The 19,716-nt window shown below is 43.3% G+C and overlaps 1 protein-coding gene across 2 annotated transcripts in view; it reads left to right on the top strand.

Moving 5' to 3' along the window:
• The window catches only part of EMC10 (ER membrane protein complex subunit 10), a 106,100-nt gene extending 86,692 nt beyond the window's left edge, over positions 1–19,408 (top strand). For both annotated transcript variants that reach the window (XM_085616136.1, XM_085616137.1), the window contains one exon: positions 17,546–19,408. In XM_085616136.1, coding sequence (XP_085472262.1) covers positions 17,546–17,644 — 99 coding nt within the window. In that variant the 3' untranslated portion in view covers positions 17,645–19,408. The remainder of the gene's footprint in view (positions 1–17,545) is intronic.
• The last annotated feature ends 308 nt before the right edge of the window (positions 19,409–19,716 follow it).

Here is a 19,716-nt window from a genome sequence, read left to right as displayed (position 1 = left end):
GCAGGAAGAATGCTTCCACATTCACGTCCTACCTGCCCAGAGGTGTGACCTGCTGTTCATGATGGACCATGAGCACTTTCAGTTTTCCGCGCTCCCCTTTGGCCTTACTAGTGATCCTCGGGTGTTCACCAAGGTGATGGCGGTGGTTGCAGCTCAAATGTGAAGATCAGATTTGCCATTTTTCCCCAATCTCGACAACTGCCTATTGAAGGCGGCTCACCCCAGGCTTTCGCCACTCACCTCCACATTACAGCAGACCACTTGCATTCGTCGGTGTTCACTATCAGCGTGCCAAAGTCACACCTGGCTCCATCTCCGACGCTCCCTTTCATCTGAGCTGTTTTGGACGCGGTACAGGTTCATGCCTATCCTGCCAAGCAACGAGTCCAGAATGTTCAGGCTATGATACTGATGTTTCAGCCTCTATCCTGGGTTTCGTTGGGACTGATTCTGAGGCTGCTAGGACTCATCGCCTAGTTCATCCTGCTTGTAACACATGCCCACTGGCATATGCGGACTCTGCAGTGGAACCTGAAAATCCAGTGGACGTAGCATCAGGGGAATCTCTCCGACTTGGTCAAGATCTAGGAGTGAACTGCAAATGTTCTGCAGTGATGAATAACAGACCGCTATTGGGTCTGAGGCAGACCCTACTCCCTTCACCAGCCAGATCTCACAGTGGTGATAGATGCGTCTCTCCTGAGATGGGGCGGCCATCTTGAAGAGATGGAGATCAGAGGTCTCTGGCAGATTCCCGACTCCACATCAAATTTCTGGAGCTCTGGGCGAACTTGCTGGCATTAAAATCCTTTCTACCCTCCATCAAGGGAAGGCTAGTACAAGTGTTCATGGACAAGACCACCGCCATTTGTTGCTGCAACAAACAGGGCGGGGATGGGCTCGTGGTCCATTTATCAAGAGGCTCTCCGTCTCTGGACATGGCTGGAACAGCAGATCATTTCTCTGGCTGTTCAACACCTGGCAGGCTCTCTGAATGCCAGGGCGGATGAATTCAGCTTAAGATGCCTAGCGGATCACAAATGGCGTCCACATCCGTAGCGTAGGTGTTGCAATGTGTTTCTTCAGTGGGAGAGCCTTAGTTAGATCCGTTCGCCATCGCAGAGCACACGCAGTGTCAGCAGTTCTGCACACCGGAGTTTCCAAGCCTCCTGTATGCCTTTCCATCCATGCCACTTCTTCCCAAAGTTCTCAAGAAGATCAGGAACTACTTGGCCCAATTCAACCTTGTGGCTCTAGACTAGACTCGTTGGTGTTCCGAGCTGTTGAGCATTGCCATCTGTCCTCCAATCAGGCTGCCCCTTCGAGAGGATCCTCTGTTGGCAGCAGCATGGGAGGGTTCTCCACCCAAACCTGTCAACGCTCTGCCTTCTTGCATGGAGATTGAGCAATGACAGTTGACCGCTTTTAACCTTCTACCCGAACTCTGCATTGTTATCTTGGGCACCAGGTGTCGCTCCACCTAGAAGCTATACACCTGTTGTTGGGGCAAGTTTATGGCATGTTGTGCAGAGAAACTGGGTTGACACTCTTTCTGCTACTCTCTCTCATGTCCTTCTCTTTATCCTTCCCCCTTGTCCAACAGGGATCTGCTTTGGGCACCTCCAAGGGCTAGCTTTCTGCTATCTCAACCTTTCTGCGGCTGCCTGACCAGACATCTCTCTTCAAATCCCTGACTGTACAAAGGTACTTGAAAGGTAGCAACATATGTTTACTCCTTCCCTCTTCATCATACCTCAGTGGGTTCTTCATCTAGTCCATTTGAGCCCTTCTAAAGCTGCCCTCTCAGGCTCCTTACCATCAAGACTGCCTTCCTGGTGGCAATAACATCTGCCCAGAGGGTCAGTGAGCTTCAGGCTTTGTCATCTAAGCCTTCATAACTCGGCTTCTACCAAGACAAGCTGGTTCTTCACAGTAGAGCTTCCTTTCTGCTGAAAGTGTTCACTCCTTTTCATATAGGCCAGTACATCCCCCTGCCTACTTTTTGTCCACAACATCCCTCTAAAGAAGAGGAGCGGCTCTGCCTTCTGGACCCAAAAAGAGCGTTTTCGTTCTACCTTGACTGCACAAGAGACTTCTGGGTGGATGGACTTGCGTGCCCCTTGCACCAGAGCCAAGGCTGCAACCACTGCATTAGCACTTAGAGTCCCGGTTCTGGACATCTACCAGGCAGCAACATAGGCACCTCTGCACGCATTTACAAAACACTACTGCCTGGACGGGTATTTTGCCCGCTCGCACCTGCAGGACATTTCAGTGTAAAATAGTTTTTCAGACCTTGTGTATCTATTCTAAAGGAAGGAATCTGCAGCTAGAAGTCTCTATCGGATGAGCAAGTTACTTACCTTTGGTAACACTGTAGCTGGTAGAGACTCTATCTAGCTACAGATTAGTTACCAATGCACCCATCCTTCCCGCTCTGCAAACGGATTTCTGGGTACCGGGTTTTCACACCATTGTTCTTCGTCGCTCAGCGCTCCTGGCGTGGAAAGTCACGAAACTGACTTCAGTGCACTAGGGTGATGCCTATATAGGCACTGCCACGTCGCTTCCAGGGCTGACGCCGTTGCCACGCATAGGCCGAACGACGCCACATATCGGCGTGCAGGAGTACTGCTCACAAAAAATATCCAGATCCAGTCTGACCTTGGGAATAACTCAAAGATATGAAATATGAAGCTACATAGTCTGTACCATAAGGCATTAGCGAACCCAGACAAAATGTAGTGGAGCACTGTGCATGGTCAAAGACGAGCATAAAGTCAGGTCAGTGAGTAATATGAGGGCAAGCTGCTTTGTGTACAGTTTATGCCTTGTGATGCAGTGCTCTTCAAAGAGGTGAGTCTTCCAACTCTTTCCTAACTTGGAGCAGCATTGAGGCAGTCCTGATGGATACAGGGATGTGGTTCCAGATCCTGGGTGCATAGATAGAAAAGGTCTGCTGTCTTGTTATCTTTTTTTTTTTGTGTGCTCTCCTTAGTCTGTAGACTGATGGTGTCCCAGCTGTGGGTGTGCTGAGAACCACCAGAGCTGGCGAGCTTGTCTTCAAGATAAGCGGGAGTGCTGGTCGGGATGACTTTGTAAATGATGCAGTTGGTTTTCAATATAGGGAAATGCCCTGCTGTTCCAGCCATGTCCAGAGACGCAGGGACTCTTGACAAAGGGTCCATGACCCCACCCCTCCATGTTTGTTGCAGTCCCACATGGTTGTGTTATTGCCCGTGAACTTGTGTACTAGGCTTCCCTTGATGGATGGGATTTTAATACCAGCCGGTTCGTCTGTAACTCTAGATGGATGCCCCGTCCCATTTGGTTTACAAGATGCTGCAGGCAGGCAAGGGGAACTAAAAGCGTTCCATTAGGGTGGCAGTGATGTGATCATATTTCTTCAGGCTTTGAATGAAACTTGCTACGGTGTGTCTGGGAGCCCATGGAGTAGGGCATTACCTCCATCCAGTTGCTAGAGTACTAGGGCTTGAACAGCATTCTGAAGTCACTTTCTGGAAGAAATGTTGGATTTTCTTCAGAAGAGAATGACAATGTGTTCTTTGAGGCATGAGTTTGGTATCCAGGGTGAATCCAAGTCACACAATTTCTTCTGGCCATGTACAAGGGTTGTTGTTGAAAAATAATGGTCCTGGATACTGTTTTAGTGTGGTGAAATATTTTAGCAGATTTGCTTTTGCGATATCCAGAAAACACATAGCATTACAGCCAAAATATTTAGAAAATTGTGGTCTGAAAACAAAATCTGAGGCTACATTTTTAGGTCTGAAAGTGCTTGTGTCTGCGAAACTTTGTTAGCAGCGTACATACAATGTGATTTGGATAAGTCCCTTGGCTTGTTTCAGTCTGCCCCACTTGAGCCATTGCTTTGAGACAAACTCAATCACATAATGAATCCGCCCAGATGAGTATACATATTTCTTCACAGGATATTGGTTGTTTGTTGTAGCATTCCGTCTTCTAGTTCAATTGCAATTTAATAGGAACTATTTTACATCTGAAAAGTATACGCAACACTTTTAACACATTCAGTTATTCCACTCCTACAAACATTGTATTAAAAAAAAATCAATCCTTTCTAATGTATTTGTTTGTTTTTACTGCCAGACAGGTCAGTTCATTTTATGGCAAAACACAATTAGCAGGCAAGCCAAAGGGACATTCCTAATGTATTCCATTATGACCCTTTGACAGCCCTAGAAACCACGTTCGCCTGCCAGACTGTCTCTAAAATTCAGTGGGCCAGGGCAACTTTTCATGCAAGCAGCTGCTTAAATACAAATACAGTTTTCCTGGCAATGTTGGCAAAGCTGGTATGTCTGCAAGCCAGATAAGTACGTTGGGGGATTTGCAGGAGTGGGATTCCTGCAAACCCTCCTGGATAGTGTTAATCTCGCTTGAAGTTTGGCTTTGGTATTAAAACACATTCCTGGGCCTCTATAACCCCCATATCCAGCTCCACCCAGTACTTAATTTGAGCAGATGCTTTCAGGTGCTCAGCACAGGCACCTAATCCTCAGCACCGGTGCTTATAGCACCAGTTAAGGACACACTCATTTGGAAAGCACGTGATTTTGAACAAAATCACAGTATGTTGAGCCACGCCGAGACTCGAACCCGGGTTCCCAGCTCCGAAATCGGCAGCTTAGCCATTAGGCCAAGTCTTTCCCAGAATAATAAGTGCCAGGTCTCTAGTCAGGAGGCAGTTTGCACAAGCACATTTCTCATGTTAGCGCTGCCTCCTGAGGAGAGCCCCGGCACTTTTTTATTTTACAAATTAACCACTCGCCCTTTATTGCCCTTTTATTTTCTGTTTTCGGGTCCACTCCCAGGTTTGTTGCCCTTCGCACCCATGTTTCTGGCATCCCTCTATTGTTACACTTATGATCTCACTTTCCATTTTATAATTTTCTGTCCATATTATGCTTTGTGATTTCCTTTCAAGCCACTGTCTTCGCCCCAAGACTGTTTTGAAGCTCTATATTTTTGTATCATTTGTGCCCCCTCAGTCTCTTTCACGGGCATACTGATCTATAGGCCGCCTGGGTATAGAGCTAACTTTGCCCTGGATTTATTGAAAATCCTCGAACCATATTTTGGAAAGCCCTCCTTTACTATTCTAGGTGACCTCAATTTCCATCTTGATGAGGTTCACTCTAAGGATACCATATCACTGGTCGAATCTCTTGCATCCTGTGATTTTACCCAGCTTGTTACTAATGCCACCCATATAGCTGGCCATATCCTTGACGGGGTGTTCTCCAATGATACAAGACTTTCCAGTGGCTTACCCCTACCCCTGGTCTGGACTGATCACCTTGCTGTCCCTCTGCAGCTTGCCTTCTCTCTTTCTTATGGGATTAGGAAAGGGACTACCCCTTTTGTTTCTAGAAGAAACTTCAGAAATCTCTCGAATGAGGTTCTGGCCCCCTTTGTTTCCACACCAGAGGCTCTTTCACTAAAGGATGCGGCTGAGGCAGCACATGATCTGCAGGATTCCATCGCCAATGCAGTGGAAAAACTTGCTCCTGCATCCCTGCGATATGTAGCCCGGCGCAAACCATCAGCACCATGGTTCTCGGACCATCTCAGAGGACTACGACAGGGCTGTAGAAGCAGCGAGAGAAGATGGAGGAAATCTTGGGATCCCATGGACAGGGAGGCCCATAAGTCTGCTCTTCGTGAGTACAAGAAGAAAGTGATTATGGAGAAGCAGAAATACTTCTCCAGCCTTACCAGCTCACTCACTTCCTCTAGGGAGCTCTTTAAAATTGCTGACTCGTTGTGCTCCCTCCAACTTCCAGACCCCGTAGTCAGTTCTCAGCGTCTCTGTGACGATATTGCAGACTTCTTCCATACTAAGATCTTAGATATTCATACCTCTTTGGAAGTACAACGTCTTGCCCTGCCGGAAAATCTTCTATCAGTCCCTTTCAGTCCTCCTTTAGTACCCCCTAGCCTTCTTTCTGCATTTCCTTTAATGTCTTTGGAGGGTCTCAACGGCCTCTTGGATAAGATCAAATCCTCCTCTCCTCTTGATCCACTGCCGCTCAAAAAATTAAAAGAGTGTAGGAACAGTCTTCTCCCTCCCTTACTTGAGGTGATGAATAAGGCAATTGTTCAAGGCATCTTTCCATCAATATGGAAGAAGGCCATTGTGAAGCCGCTCCTAAAGAAGCCTTCACTCGATCCAGGCCTCCTGAAAAATTTCAGGCCGATCTCTCTGCTCCCCGCACCCGCAAAAATTTTGGAAGCCCACCTGAATCGCCACTTATCCTCTTTTCTTGAAGTCTCTGAGTGTCTTGACATTACCCAGCATGGTTTTCGAAAACACCACAGCACAGAATCCGCTCTCACCTTTGTAGTCGATAGCATCCGACGCAAGGTGGACGCTGGACAAACAACTGTTCTTGTGCTACTGGACCTCACAGCCGCTTTTGACACTCTGTCCCCTGCCATTTTAACATCTCGGCTTAGAGAGGCAGGTGTCACTGGTTCGGCATTGAGTCTCCTCAATTCCTTTCTCCTTGATAGGGAACAAAGAGTAATGCTCGGCAACCACCTCTCCCCTGCAAAGTCTTTGCACTGTGGAGTGCCACAGGGGTCGGCATTAAGTCCCACCCTGTTTAATATCTACGTGGCCCCCCTTGCTAGACTAGTAAGATCGCAGGGGATGGAGGTGGTATCATATGCCGACGACACCCAGATCATGGTTTCGCTGACTCAATCCTCTGTCATAACATCTGCCTTTGGCTTCCGGTCTTGCATGCAACATGCTGCAGACTGGATGGTTGCAAACTCCCTGAAGCTAAATGGCGATAAGACTGAGGTTTTGATTTTCGGGAAGAACCAAGAGGTTTGGTCAAGTGAGTGGTGGCCTTCCTCTCTGGGTATCTGCCCGACTCCATCTCAATCTGCCAGAAATCTGGGTATAATGTTCGACACCTCACTCTCAATGTCCCTACAGGTGAATCGGACTGTTTCGACCTGCTGGGGCGTGATCAGGACACTCAATAGAATTCGCAGCTATTTGTCACTTCAAGCTCGCAAGCAGATTGCAGTCGCCCTTGTTGGCTCCAGGTTGGATTATTGCAACTCTCTTTACATGGAAGCCAACAAGGGCCTTATACATCGACTGCAAATCGTGCAGAATGCTGCTGCACGTTTTGTCCTGGATCTCTCCAGGTCTTCTTCTGCTACTGCTGCGAGGAGAGACCTTCATTGGCTGCCTATTCAGCACAGAATTAACTTTAAAATTCTGTGTCTGACATACAGAGCAATGGAGGATGAATCTAAAGGCGCCATCAGCTCCTTGCTTACTCGTTACTGCCCTTCAAGAAGTCTGCGTTCTTCAGGGCTGCTTCAACTTGTTGTCCCTCGTTTTAAGCTCGCCAGATGGGGAGCCAGGGCTTTCTCAGTTGTTGCTCCACAACTTTGGAATAGCCTGCCGATAGAGCTGAAGACTCTGCCTTCTTTAGCTCTGTTTAAAAAGGCCCTAAAAACCTGGTGCTTCTCTAGAGCTTACACAGGTTGAGCTGCAGGAGCTTTGCTATGAGCTGGATTTGGAATTAGGCGCCTTGACGCCCATTGGGCTATGTTTGCGCATGACAAGATCCCTTTTATTATTTATACTTCTGGTGTACCTCTGTTTCCATCTCTCTGTCCCTTACTGTACCTGCCTGAAGTCACACTCCATTTAAAACGGTTTGGATACCGCCCGTGCTGCGTTGTGCTCTGCTGCATTTATTTGTTCTTCTCCTGAGGGACTCTGCATTTCTCCCTCTCTGCCTGTGCTATTCCCTCTGCTTCTAGTAGCCTGTGTACCCCACTCACTATTGTCCCTCTTCACTTCTGGTGATGGGTTGCCTCACATCCTGCACTTTTGTTCACTGCTGTAGTTTAGCATACAATGAATGGAGTGGGGTCCTGGTGATTACTACTAAGATGACACCTTTTTGGGCTCCCTGCATGAATCATGTTTGTGAAGCGGAATGTCCGCTACTGATGAAAAGGCAAAACACTATGATAAAAAAGGGACAGGTGCCATTATTTTCATAAGGAAAAATGTGTTTGTTCTGTAGGAAATGTTGATTTTGCATGCATGTTCTTGTCAATAAATGCAGGCACCAAGGTCACATAACCATGACGTATTTGAGACTTTGCATGCTGAGGAAGATGTGCGTTGATTGCTAATTCTTCACTCTGTCCTACCGTTGAATACAGCCTAGACTGTTCTGTTTTTTTTTTTTATGCTGTGAGAGATCTCGCAAGGTTTGACTTGATTATGAGGGAAAGATTTCTAGTGCTTTTACCTTTTGCATGATTTGACCTGAGGCTGTAGATGAGTTGGTGTTTCTTCTGACACTATGAAAGATGTCTAATTTGACATGATACAGCATGAGAGATCTCCTTGTTTGATCTGATAACGAGTGAGGTCATCTAAAGCTTGACCTGAGATAAGTGTGAGGCTGCTTATTTGTTGAACTGAAACATTGTGGAAGAGCTCTAGTGATAGACCGTGAGGTTGTGGGTTAGGCCTCTTGTGATATTTCCACACCTGTGCAAAGGGTCTTGTGTGGTCAGATGTTAGACTGTGAGAGTTGTTTCTTGATGTACGACCGTTTGTAGTTTGGAAAAGTGAGTGTAAAATCTCGAGTTACCGTACTATAGAAGCCGAAATATTGCGGGATAACATATCAAGCAGCTAATTGCATATAGATAAGTATCGATGTATTATTAACTCCTCATCTACGTACCTTGGTGATGTATATTGTCAAGGTAAATAGATGTGGAATTAGTATAGTAATGCTATACATACCTATGCATACATGTCAATATTTTGGTCCTCTACATTTTGGCTTTCATATTCTGGTAACTTGGGATTTCACTCGATATTTCATACCTACACTTTCTGACCTGAGAATGTGCAAGAGTTCCTAGAGGCGTGACCTATGGGCTTGAAAGAGGTCTGGTTTGGTGTGGTAGAAATCTGAGAAGTTTTGTGTGGTTTGACCAGATGTTGTACAAGAGATCTCGTGTAGGTTTATGCATGCATGTAGTATTTGGTAGAGTGAACCTAGCAGAAAGGCAGTGGCTTGCTTTACATGCTCTAAAGCAAATATAAAGTTAAGTGCTTTTTAAGGCTTTCTCTTGACACTTTACAAGAGGTCTGGTTTGAGATACTTATGATAATTCTGATACATCTGCTATCTGATGGTGTGGTATGATGAGAAGCTTTGTGAGATTCGTATTGTATGATAAGCTATGCAAGACTATCCCTTATGTCACACTAGAGTGTATAAAATGAGTATTGTGACAACCAAATACTATTCATACTGGTAAGGTGATTAAAAATCTAATTTTGTCCAGTGAAATACAAGACATTGATTTACTAGGTGACTGCAACCATGTGGAGCCTCTTGTAGTGTGACCAGAACATGTCCGATGTCCCTCAGAATGTGAGCAAGATGTGTTATGTCTTTATGGGGTGTTAAAAGAAGCTGTGTGGTATGTTCTTTGTGCATGAACTGGAGCTGTGAGTGGAAGATTTTACTTTTGCTGGGACTAATAGTTTGTTGAAGGAACCTTTGTTCTGTAGCTTGAAACTGGAAGTTGAGTGCGTGCTCCAAGAAGACTAACTTGCTGCCAACTGCATCATGCTGGCATTTGCAGTGTAACTAGACGCTGGTAAAAAGTATTTTGTTTGAGTAGCTGTATGAAGCATGCTTGTGTATTCTTACACTCTGGACCCTCTTCATCCAGGTTTGTAGGATGTCCTAACGATAAGGAGAATTAAGATCGTATTTGCACAGCTTAAGAGAAGTTTAAAATAAACTGTAATCTCAAGTGCACAGGCAGTAGACCCAAGCAATCGGCTTCCTTTCATCAGCCCTATGTCTCTACTCGGGGAGGCAGGACATGTTTATGAACAATGTACATCACTACAGAATACTCAGGCCTCTTTCTTCTAGAACCCTGATGCCCTTTTCAGTCAGATGACCAGACTCGCACAGTCTCCAGGACTCTTGCTTACTCTGAAGGTTAATGGTTTCAGTGAATGCAATACGAGTAAGGGGAGATTGCATTCTTCCCTCAGGTGGCTCATACAGAATGTGTTTAGATATCCACTGTTACTCTGATTTTGTTTTTGCGAAGACTCTTGTGCAGAGTTCATGGCTAGTGTGAATTCCCCTCCTTTCCCCCAGTCCCCCCGCTCTCCAACGAAATGCCCATTTGGAACCCCATGGGATTTTCAAGTAATCTATTGTGCTGAAACACCCTGACTTCTCATTGGTATGACTTGTTCTTTCCAGAGAAGCTCTCCCATTTGGGAAAGAATGCAAGTGAAAATGGATATTTTCTCATAATTAATAAAATATAGAATATCTCATCACCTCTTCGAGATACTGGAACACATCTCAGAAAATTGTTTTCCAGGTAGGCAACTAATAATGTTTTTTTAATATCCAAATGATAAATTATACTTTTAAAAGCATGTTTTGCTGAAAACACCACTGCATATTACTACATAAGAAAAATCACAAAGCATGAAATATCCTAATACTCAAGAAAGCAGAGGTGCTAAAAATTGTCCCTGACACTTTAAGAATTCCATAATTCTGTGATACTTTCTGCCGCTTTGCAAATCTAGAAACACCAAATTGTTTGGGAAGTGATGGGGTTCAAAGTCGCTCAACTTATTTTGGCAGTCCTTACTTTTTTGTTTCCATTTTCGTTTGAAAACCAATCAATTTCTGGGTTTTATTTTTCGCTGACGATAGTTCATTGTGCTTTGTGATGAATGTCTAGTCTGTGATAGAACATGGCCAATTTTCCTAGACATTTTCCTATGTTTGTGAACTGTCTTCCTGAAAGCCTTACCAGCAAAGACTGTGGCATTTGTAGAAACAAAATTCACGCAGATGATTAAGGCACAGAGAGTGAGCTTGCCAAATGATGAAACCGGGTGAAATTGAGAAGATATCTTTAATAGCATCTTTACCTGCCTCAGAGCTGAGAAGAGCACTCCTTTTCCTGGTTGATATTGAGGCTATTCAGGATATCAGTGAATGTTGAAACACTTTGTGAAGGCATTCTCATGCCTTAATGAGGAGAGGTTCTGAATATTCGTGTTTGCCGTCAAGGCATTTATTGACCTCGAGATATGTCGCTGTTGGAAGTCTCACTGCCTCCTAGGGTACCACACACATAGCAAGAATTGGGTCGCTGTAAGCTCGAAAAACTTGGAAAAGCATCTTGCTGCCTCTAGATTCTCCTTAACCTGTGAAAAAAGAGGTAGGTAATATTTAATCTGATGAAGAAGAAACTGCAACGCATCCTCTCATAAAAGCTTTATTGCTGCAAAGGGCATAACCTTGCCAATTAGTGCCGGCCTTTAAAACCATTATTTGTCGTGCTGGCTCCTGGGCAGCCTAATCCTATACAAGCTCAAGCTAAGACTGCAGTGTGTCATAATATTTGTTGCGGAATGCCAGTTTCATGTGCTTTTAAGAAAAAGATGACTCTCCTTCAAAGTCCTGCTAAACATGTTGAAATGTAGAGTCTAAGGACCGCTCTTGTCATGAACAATCCGAACCCCAATGTAGTTAATCACCTAGTGCAAAAAGAGTCAAAAGGCACAGTCATGTCACACCATTTTGACTCCGATTATGGTTCCTTTTCGTCTTTAGATTTGTGCGCACTTTCACTAGTGTCATTGGAATCTGCTCTGTCGAATTTCTCCCATCGAAAATGTTATCTTGTGTCACAAACTGGCTAGTAGCGCTGCAGGGAAGTTCAGTATTGAAAAAACAATACCTAAGGTGCAAACACCAGACCTATTCAAAACAATTCAAACACAGCCTCAAGACCCTCCTCTAGCTTCTTTGGTTCCTGGAACTTTGGACCCAACGACGGGTATTTTTGTTAACCACTGTTCATTTCATCCAGTAAAAAGACCAGTGGAGAAAAAACTGTGTCTTGCGTATTCTGATTTGAAGTTTAAAGAAAATTCTGTGGCAGACTCTTTGATGATTTTGCTGCTAAGACAAACATGTAATGCATTGGGTTCCACTTCATCTGTTCATCCAGAGGCAGAGGATTGAAAATCAGATGCTTATTGAGAAGGTGTATGAAGCATGTCCTTGGATTGTCAGGGCTGAATGATTCCATTACAGGCTGTAGTGCCAGATGCGATTCTGGAGGCTTTGGATGCTCAGTGTGGAACTCTCACAGCCCAAGGTGTGGAACCTATGTTTATGACAAAAATAGGTTAAATACCTAGAACGATGGCTTGGGAGCCTCTTGGAGGACAAACCTGCTGGATATGGTGCAAGCCGCTTTCAGACCGGAAATGAGTACCAAGGTAGTTCTTTTCCCGATCTTCAGTGATATCAAACTTAACTTGGATCAAGGCAGACTGGTGGATCTTTTTTTGCTTGAGATATCCACCATCTTCTACACAGTTGACCATGTTATTGTTGTTATCATTTTATTATAGGTCAGCATTGATGCTAGGATGCTTGCCTGGTTCGCCTCATTCCTGACCGTAGTAAGTCTTTAGCCAGATCTTGCAGATCAGAATAAAGACCATTTAATTGCCACTGGGCTCCTCACTCACCAGTTTCATTCAACATGTACATCTGCCCTTTGATAAGTTTGATTCAATCTTTTGGGATTGACTACATGTCTTATGCTGATGATACCCAGGTCCTTTTCTCGCTAGATTCCTCTGCATATGGTACCCAGAGCGCCTTCTGCCCTGCTTGTCGGTGATTTAGGGCTGGATCGGCTTTAACTTGCCTAACTTAAGGCTGATAAAACTGAGGAACAATTTTTGGGCGCGACATGCTCTGGACTTACAATCTATGACCAGGACGCTCGGTCTTTGCCCTTCCCCTGTTACCAGTGTTAAGAATTTTGAATTTCTTATGGGCGAAGATATTTCTATAGAAACCCAAGTTATTGGGGTTATCTTAACATGTGCAATTTAAGCTTTTGAGAAAGTTTAAAGGTCATATCTAAAGAACACTGGGCTTCAATGGTAGTGGCTGGTGTGACATCCAGGCAGGACTACGGTGATGCCTGCTACCTGCAGCTTTCAGCCAAGTTTTCTGACCAAACTTCAGTTAATTTAGAAAATGGCAATGACATTAATCTCAGGTCTGTGGCATTTTGATCAGGTGTCTGAAGCTAGAACAAAATTGAACGGGCTCGCAGTCCATCAAAGGATTTGTTTTGTAAAGCATTATGCATTGTCCATCAAGCCTTTGTCTGACTCATGGTTCCACTGCGTGGAAATCTGGACTACCATACTGTTCCTTCATGCCCATCTTGTACTCTCAGGAGGCCAGGAAGCCACTCCTGAAAACAAAAGGGGGAATTAGAAATGACATAGTCCACTGCGTGGTATCTTCTCTTGGACCTGGTATAGATTTGCCTCCTGTTTTTGAAGAGTAAACATTATTCACCTGCACTGAAATATCTAACATGTATTATATGATTTGTGTTTTACAGTTGGATACCACACTGCACCTACTTGTGTTTGTGAATATAAATGGATTGCTGCAACATATATGGTTAACTGTTAGTCGAAAGTCAACTCGTCTGTGGTGCAGGGATATATATGCATGCACAGCCTAATCCTCAACTAGCTTGAGTAATAATGAATGCAGTTTATAATACGTTCAGAAAACCAAATTAAGTATGTGGTTTAAAGTCTTTAGAAAGAATGGGGGGAAATGTAATGTTAGTTCAGTAGAATCAGTCATGAAATAATACCGCCTTTGAAGAAATTGTAAAGTCCATACAACACCAATTGTGGCACTCCAACAACAATCCGTTATACTGAAGAAATTCAGCTGATACTAAGAAGAGGATTTTCAGGAGATAATTGTAGCACAATTCAGTTTTCAAACTTGGTGAAGTGCGAGCAGACCAAAAATGGCCATGGGGGAAACAGTGTTCTCCAGGTTAAGCCCCTTGATATACTACAGTTCAGAGATTGCCACCGCATTCTAGTTCACGTTTCTTCTCGTTTGCAATGTGACGCTCACATTGTAGATGCCATCTTGGCATCCCTATATGGCTCAGAACATCTTGCAATCAAATTCCAAAGCTATTACATTCCTAAAACTGTATTTCAGTCCAGTTAGTGCTGGTAGCCGTTCCTCAATACAACCATGCCTAATATGGGGCCAAAGCCTTTTCTGGCCAGACTTCTCGGCTCTGGAATAGTTGGCACCATTGAGGCTTATCACGGACTACCTATATTTTTGGGAGAAACTGAAGACCTTTCTTCTCATGTAATCTCTTTAATTATTATTGGTAATGCTCTTCTTTTACGCTTCGCAGTTGTTTCACCCCTCCTTTTTTTCATTCAAGACATTCTTGCCAGTGAGCAAGTCAGGTCCCTTTCTACTGTAGATGGACAACAATTCCACAGTCTACTTAATATTTGAACAAGCAGGGTGGGACAAAAGGCAAAGTATTTTTTTCAAAATGCTCAGACCATTTGGCATTGGATGATGGCAAGCAACACCAGTCTCCTGCAATTTATCTTCCACAGCAGACCAATTAAGTTGCCATTTGTTAAAACTGCATAAACGGGTCTTGAACAATAATGTTTTAAGCTGATATCACTTTAGACTAAGGCTATCTGGAGAACAATCTTTTTGTAACCGCAGAAAATGCAAAATGTAATTTGTAAGCCTCAAGATTTTCTGAACCCCCACTGCCTTAAAAAAGGCATTTTCAATTGCTTGGTCAAAAAGATATCTGTACGCTTTTCAACCATTTGCTTTCCTCACCAAGGTTATTGCCAAGTTAATACGTAGCACCACCAAGATGATTTTGATTGCTCGAGATTGGCCATGTCAGTGGTGGTACCTAGACCTTTTCCAGTTGTCTCTCCCTCCACACAAGTAACTTCTGATCAGACCATCTGTACACTCTTGGATATAAGGAAGGATTCTCCATCCAAGTCTTCAATAACTGAACTTGACCGCTTGGCTCCTGAGGTCTTAAAATATATCCTTAGTGGAAATTAAATATGCTTTTTTAGAATTAATGGAGCCCTCTTTGAACAGATGCACTAAGCTGAGTTGCAGCATATTTCTTTGATAGATTGCTTTCTTAGTGGCTATTACTTTGGCAAAAAGGTGAGTGACCTTCAAGTTCTTTGTATTGAGGAACTATATACTTGTTGCCATCAAAATAAAATGTCGTGTACACACACCCACATTTGTTTCTTAACCGCTTCGCTTTGGCGCAGATTCCGCCGCTGTGCGGCAGAATTCTACAGGGGCCGTCCGAAGCACGGAAAAGGTTATTAGTTTTCAGATTTTCGTAGTAGCAAAACTACTTGTTTACTAACTTCTCAAATCCAACAACATTTTTGCAGAGTGGTGTTTATACAGTGTTGATGTAAAGAATTTTTTTATAGACAGAACTATAGATATTCATAAGGTTTTCAACCCTTTCGTGTAAATTATTGGGCTGTCTGGACAGGTCAGGCTTCAAAGCAGACAATTCTTAGATCAATTGTCTTCTGTGTAGTTACCTGTTATGGGAAGTAGTTACCTGTTATGGGAAATCGAATAGATCTCTGCCTAGTAAGTCTCAGACCCATTCCTCCCGTTCTACAAGGGGAAAAGCAACCACTGGTGAGAAATGTCCCCATTGCTGAAGGTTGTAGTACTGCAACTTGAATATCAGTTCAAACCTTTGCCAAACATTGTTTGGGTTCCAAAATAGACGTGCTAGTGAATCAGGCTTCTTTTCATAGCATGTTTGCTTAGGTTCTAAATACTGTTTAGGCTACTCCGTTCTACTTTTTATGAATATCAGAGACATTCCCAAGATGAGGAAACAAACGTTACTTGTTATCATAGTTTTCCATCATGGGTATTCTCTCTGTATATTTAAACAGCCCCTGCACCCCTGTGCTACAATTTTGAACTTGGGCTTCTTGTTACAATCTTCTCTAGGCTTCAGAAACAAACTCCCTATCCTCCTGCAGGACATCGTTGGGTCGAGCAGCTGTCTGGAGTTCTCTGACTCATTTAAACAGCTATGGTTCGTTATTAGGACATCATTTGCTGCTTTTTGTTTATTATACAGTATTATGCAATGGTGTTTTTAGCCAAATGTGCTTTTATGTTTCAATTTGGCTATTGTGTATTCGTTTAAAAAAAAAAAAAGGTAAATGCGGCCTAATTTGCCATGTTAGTCGAAAAAACATATTTTAATGATATTTGTTCAGGGTTCGTGCAGTATTCTACCGTTGATGAATTTGGAGAAAATCTTCTTGGAGAAGAACTAAGTTTACAAGTAACCTTTCCTTCCATCTTGTGCAACTCTGTCTTCTCCCAGGATACTTATTCAGTCTGACACCAGCATTCACTGAGCTGGCTTATGTTCACAATGTTCACTTTTGCAATTTAGGAAGGCCCTGAAGACTTGGCTTTGTCTTTTACTGTTGCCAATAACAAGGTAATTAATTACACACTTTTACTCAGCCTTTCATAGTGTTAGGCTGTAGGTTCCAATGCCAAGATACCTTGATGGTGAATAAATGAATAATGCCTCGGTCTTGCCCGGATACAGACATCTGGCCTAAAAGGAACTTGTCTGAGGGGATTGAAAGGCCTAAATAGATGGTATTCCGGAGTTCCCATCAAACCTGTACGGGGAGATGACCTTAATCGTCTTCAAGATTGAATGCCTGGGAAAATCTTAAACTGCTTTAGCTGCTAATGGTGCATACTGTTGATGCTTATAAGATGATCTGTGCTTCTGAATTTGAAACTGTACACAAGCAGAGAAGTTCGGTCTCAGTATAGTCAGCTGCCAGAGAGCTAGCAAGACTGGTTTTGCCTCTTTTGCTCCTGAGTTGACCAGTGGATGAGAACTTCTTAGGAGGCTTGATGTTTGGGCTGTGGGCTAGTTTGGACTTCACTTTGGTGACCCAACTTTTAGCCTTCACGATCTATAGCTCCATGATCACCGTCTGACCCTCTGGTATAAAAGAAAAAGTGACTATTGCTCTAATTCTTCTAGATTTGTTATACCTTCACAGTTAGCAGGGAGCAAGATGCCATCACCTTAATTGTATTTTTAATGATCTCGGTTAGTCACATTGGGAGTGCCAACAAGAGTTTTCCTGTCTTGGGGACTAAGGAAGAATGGGTGGTGGTAGTAGAGCTAAGAATACAAGTGTCTCTAAAGTAAGTGACTTTTACTATGTGCCAAGGTGCGTGTAATGTGAAGATAGGTCTATTTTCTCTGTGGTGTGATTTGTCAGTTTAGGTGTGATAATAAGCTGAATGTCCGCTCTGGAAAAGTCTTGTTTGATAATTATAACTTTGCACCCGTTAAAAATATTGTGGGGTGTCCATAACCTGGTGGGTGTCTGCTTTGTGCATGGCTCCTGTTGTACATCCAACAATGAAGTGGTACTTCATTCCAGATTCGGGATGATAAGTCATTGTGTTCTTTTCTCTCCTCCCCTCTTTTCTTTTAGTGGATGTACATTATTCCCGTGGTTCTCTACTTGATGTTGTCAGGAGCGCCAGATGCAGGAAATCAAGCAGGTGGTGGTGGCGGCGGTGGAGGAAGGTGATTGGCTAAAGTTGTAACTCTGGCATCCATCTTCTCTAATGGAGGCAGATTTCTGAAGTGAAGAACTTTGCACATGACTGCAGACTGTCTTTGCGAGACGGCTCAGGACAACATCTCATGTTTAGGTTTTTGTCTGTTTCGTATAAGGGTGGGGCATTGCAAGAGCAGCGCACAATATGGAGTAATGTCTTATTTATTCTCCCTTGTGAATGGGAGTAGTTTGTGTTAAAAAAAAAAAAAAATGGAAGAGTTATGTACGGATTAAAGAAGCCATTGAGCTCGTGCCCGAGATTGAGATGTGCTTTGTCTGGATTAGATTAAGGTTTGAGTGCCCAGGACTGTCCATTTCATCATTTTAGTAAGCTCAGACTTCCATAGCTGTTTTTTTTCTCAAGGTGCGCTGGATGCATACCTTGAATTTAATGATTTCCTCTACACGGAGGCTCTCCTGGGATAAAAAGGGCGGAGGGGGTAACTTAAATTTGGATCTTATCATGTAATACAATAAACGCTTCTAGAAATTATTCTTGTTTGTGGTCTTCCACAGTGGTATATTTACATAGGTAGTACTTTTACAGTAATGTACTACAAAGAGCTCTCTTGTGTGATGTCTGAAACTATCTGTGGTATATATGTGAGAAACTGACCTTGCCATATTTTCAAAGCAGAGTGAGAGTTCCCAGAATCTGAGAGCCCTGGATTTTACTTGTCTAAATGTTAAATGAACTGTGGGCGTGAAGGCTGTCGAAAGTCAACGCACACAACAGTCGAACCCTGTAAGGGTTCATTAAAAAAGAAAATCAGCTGTGAATTTCTAAAATCTTTCCCCCAGTGACTTTCAATTGACTAAACTTAGTAAGCAAAAGCAATGCACAAATGTATAGGTTTTTTCACATAGTGTTGTAATGGGCATCACATTACTTTAACACAGGGAGTACATTGGTGCTGGAGACTGAGATCCTGATGAATGAAGAAGACTATCTTCAGTTGTAAGAAGAATGTAAATTATGCATTTTCGGCTGGGGAATTTATTCAAACTTTCTTGTTTTGAGAGCCAAGATTTGATTGAGGCTTGAAACAACATAGAAGGGCACTTTCTTTAGGCGTGGTTATCATGGGCAGGATAACATGGCTGCTACAGGTACGGTTAAACTAAGGCAATGATTTGCATTTATAAGGCTATTCTACTGTCCCAACCATTGTGCATACAAAAAAACTGCTTGTGTATAAAAAACTCTGCCTACTGGAAACTTACATTTAACTTCAATCTCCGATTTCGTACTATATTTTACTATGTGAACTTGACCATAATGTCCGGTGTTTTACTTAAGTACTGCCGTGTTTGAAAGTGCTGCAAGTCCTGTAATTAATTGTACTGTTTCCGATAAACTGATTACAGTGAAGCGGTATAAACAGCCAAAGTAAGAGCACCTAGATTTAGAACATTCCCTGGGAGGAATATCATCAGCCCAGCTTGTCTTCTCTTTCAATTCAGTTTGTATCTGTGACATAAAGCATGCCGTTTTTGTTGTATGAAAGACAGAAATGTAATTCTGCTGCTGTCATGCACGTCCTGGTTTAAAACCACCAGGCCAGATTAACCTTTCCTTATTTCAAGGCCAATAAAAAAAGCATACCATTGCACTGGGTAATAGTAACACCTGCTGCTTATAGCATAATGTGACCCTGAGAATGATGCAGCTAGCACTGTGATAAAAAAAGTGAGTCATGCCTCGTGAATAAAAAAATTGCCTTTACAACATGTTATCAGTGCATTGTGCCTCGTATGTGATTACGCTTTTATATGTACTGCTCTGCCTTTGAGTAGCAAGAGAGTATATCCCATTCATGCCCTTGCAGTGTTTGTTTGACAGTGTGCAGTGTTGTATGTGTGGTGTATTGTCAAAAGCCTATTTTATGCTGGTCCCTTGGGTGGTGGAAGCAGCACAGGCTAGCTCCCAAGCTATCGACAGTGAGAAAGAGACATACAGTGCTATTTGGTATGAATTAAAGGGTTGCAATTGCAAACGTGTTTTTTTTTTTTTTTTAATGCAAGTGAGTCTGCCCTGGACT

This window comes from Triturus cristatus, chromosome 7, assembly GCF_964204655.1.
Source record: "Triturus cristatus chromosome 7, aTriCri1.1, whole genome shotgun sequence".
NCBI classification, from domain to species: Eukaryota; Metazoa; Chordata; class Amphibia; order Caudata; family Salamandridae; genus Triturus; species Triturus cristatus.
This window is presented reverse-complemented; position numbering and strand designations above follow the sequence as displayed.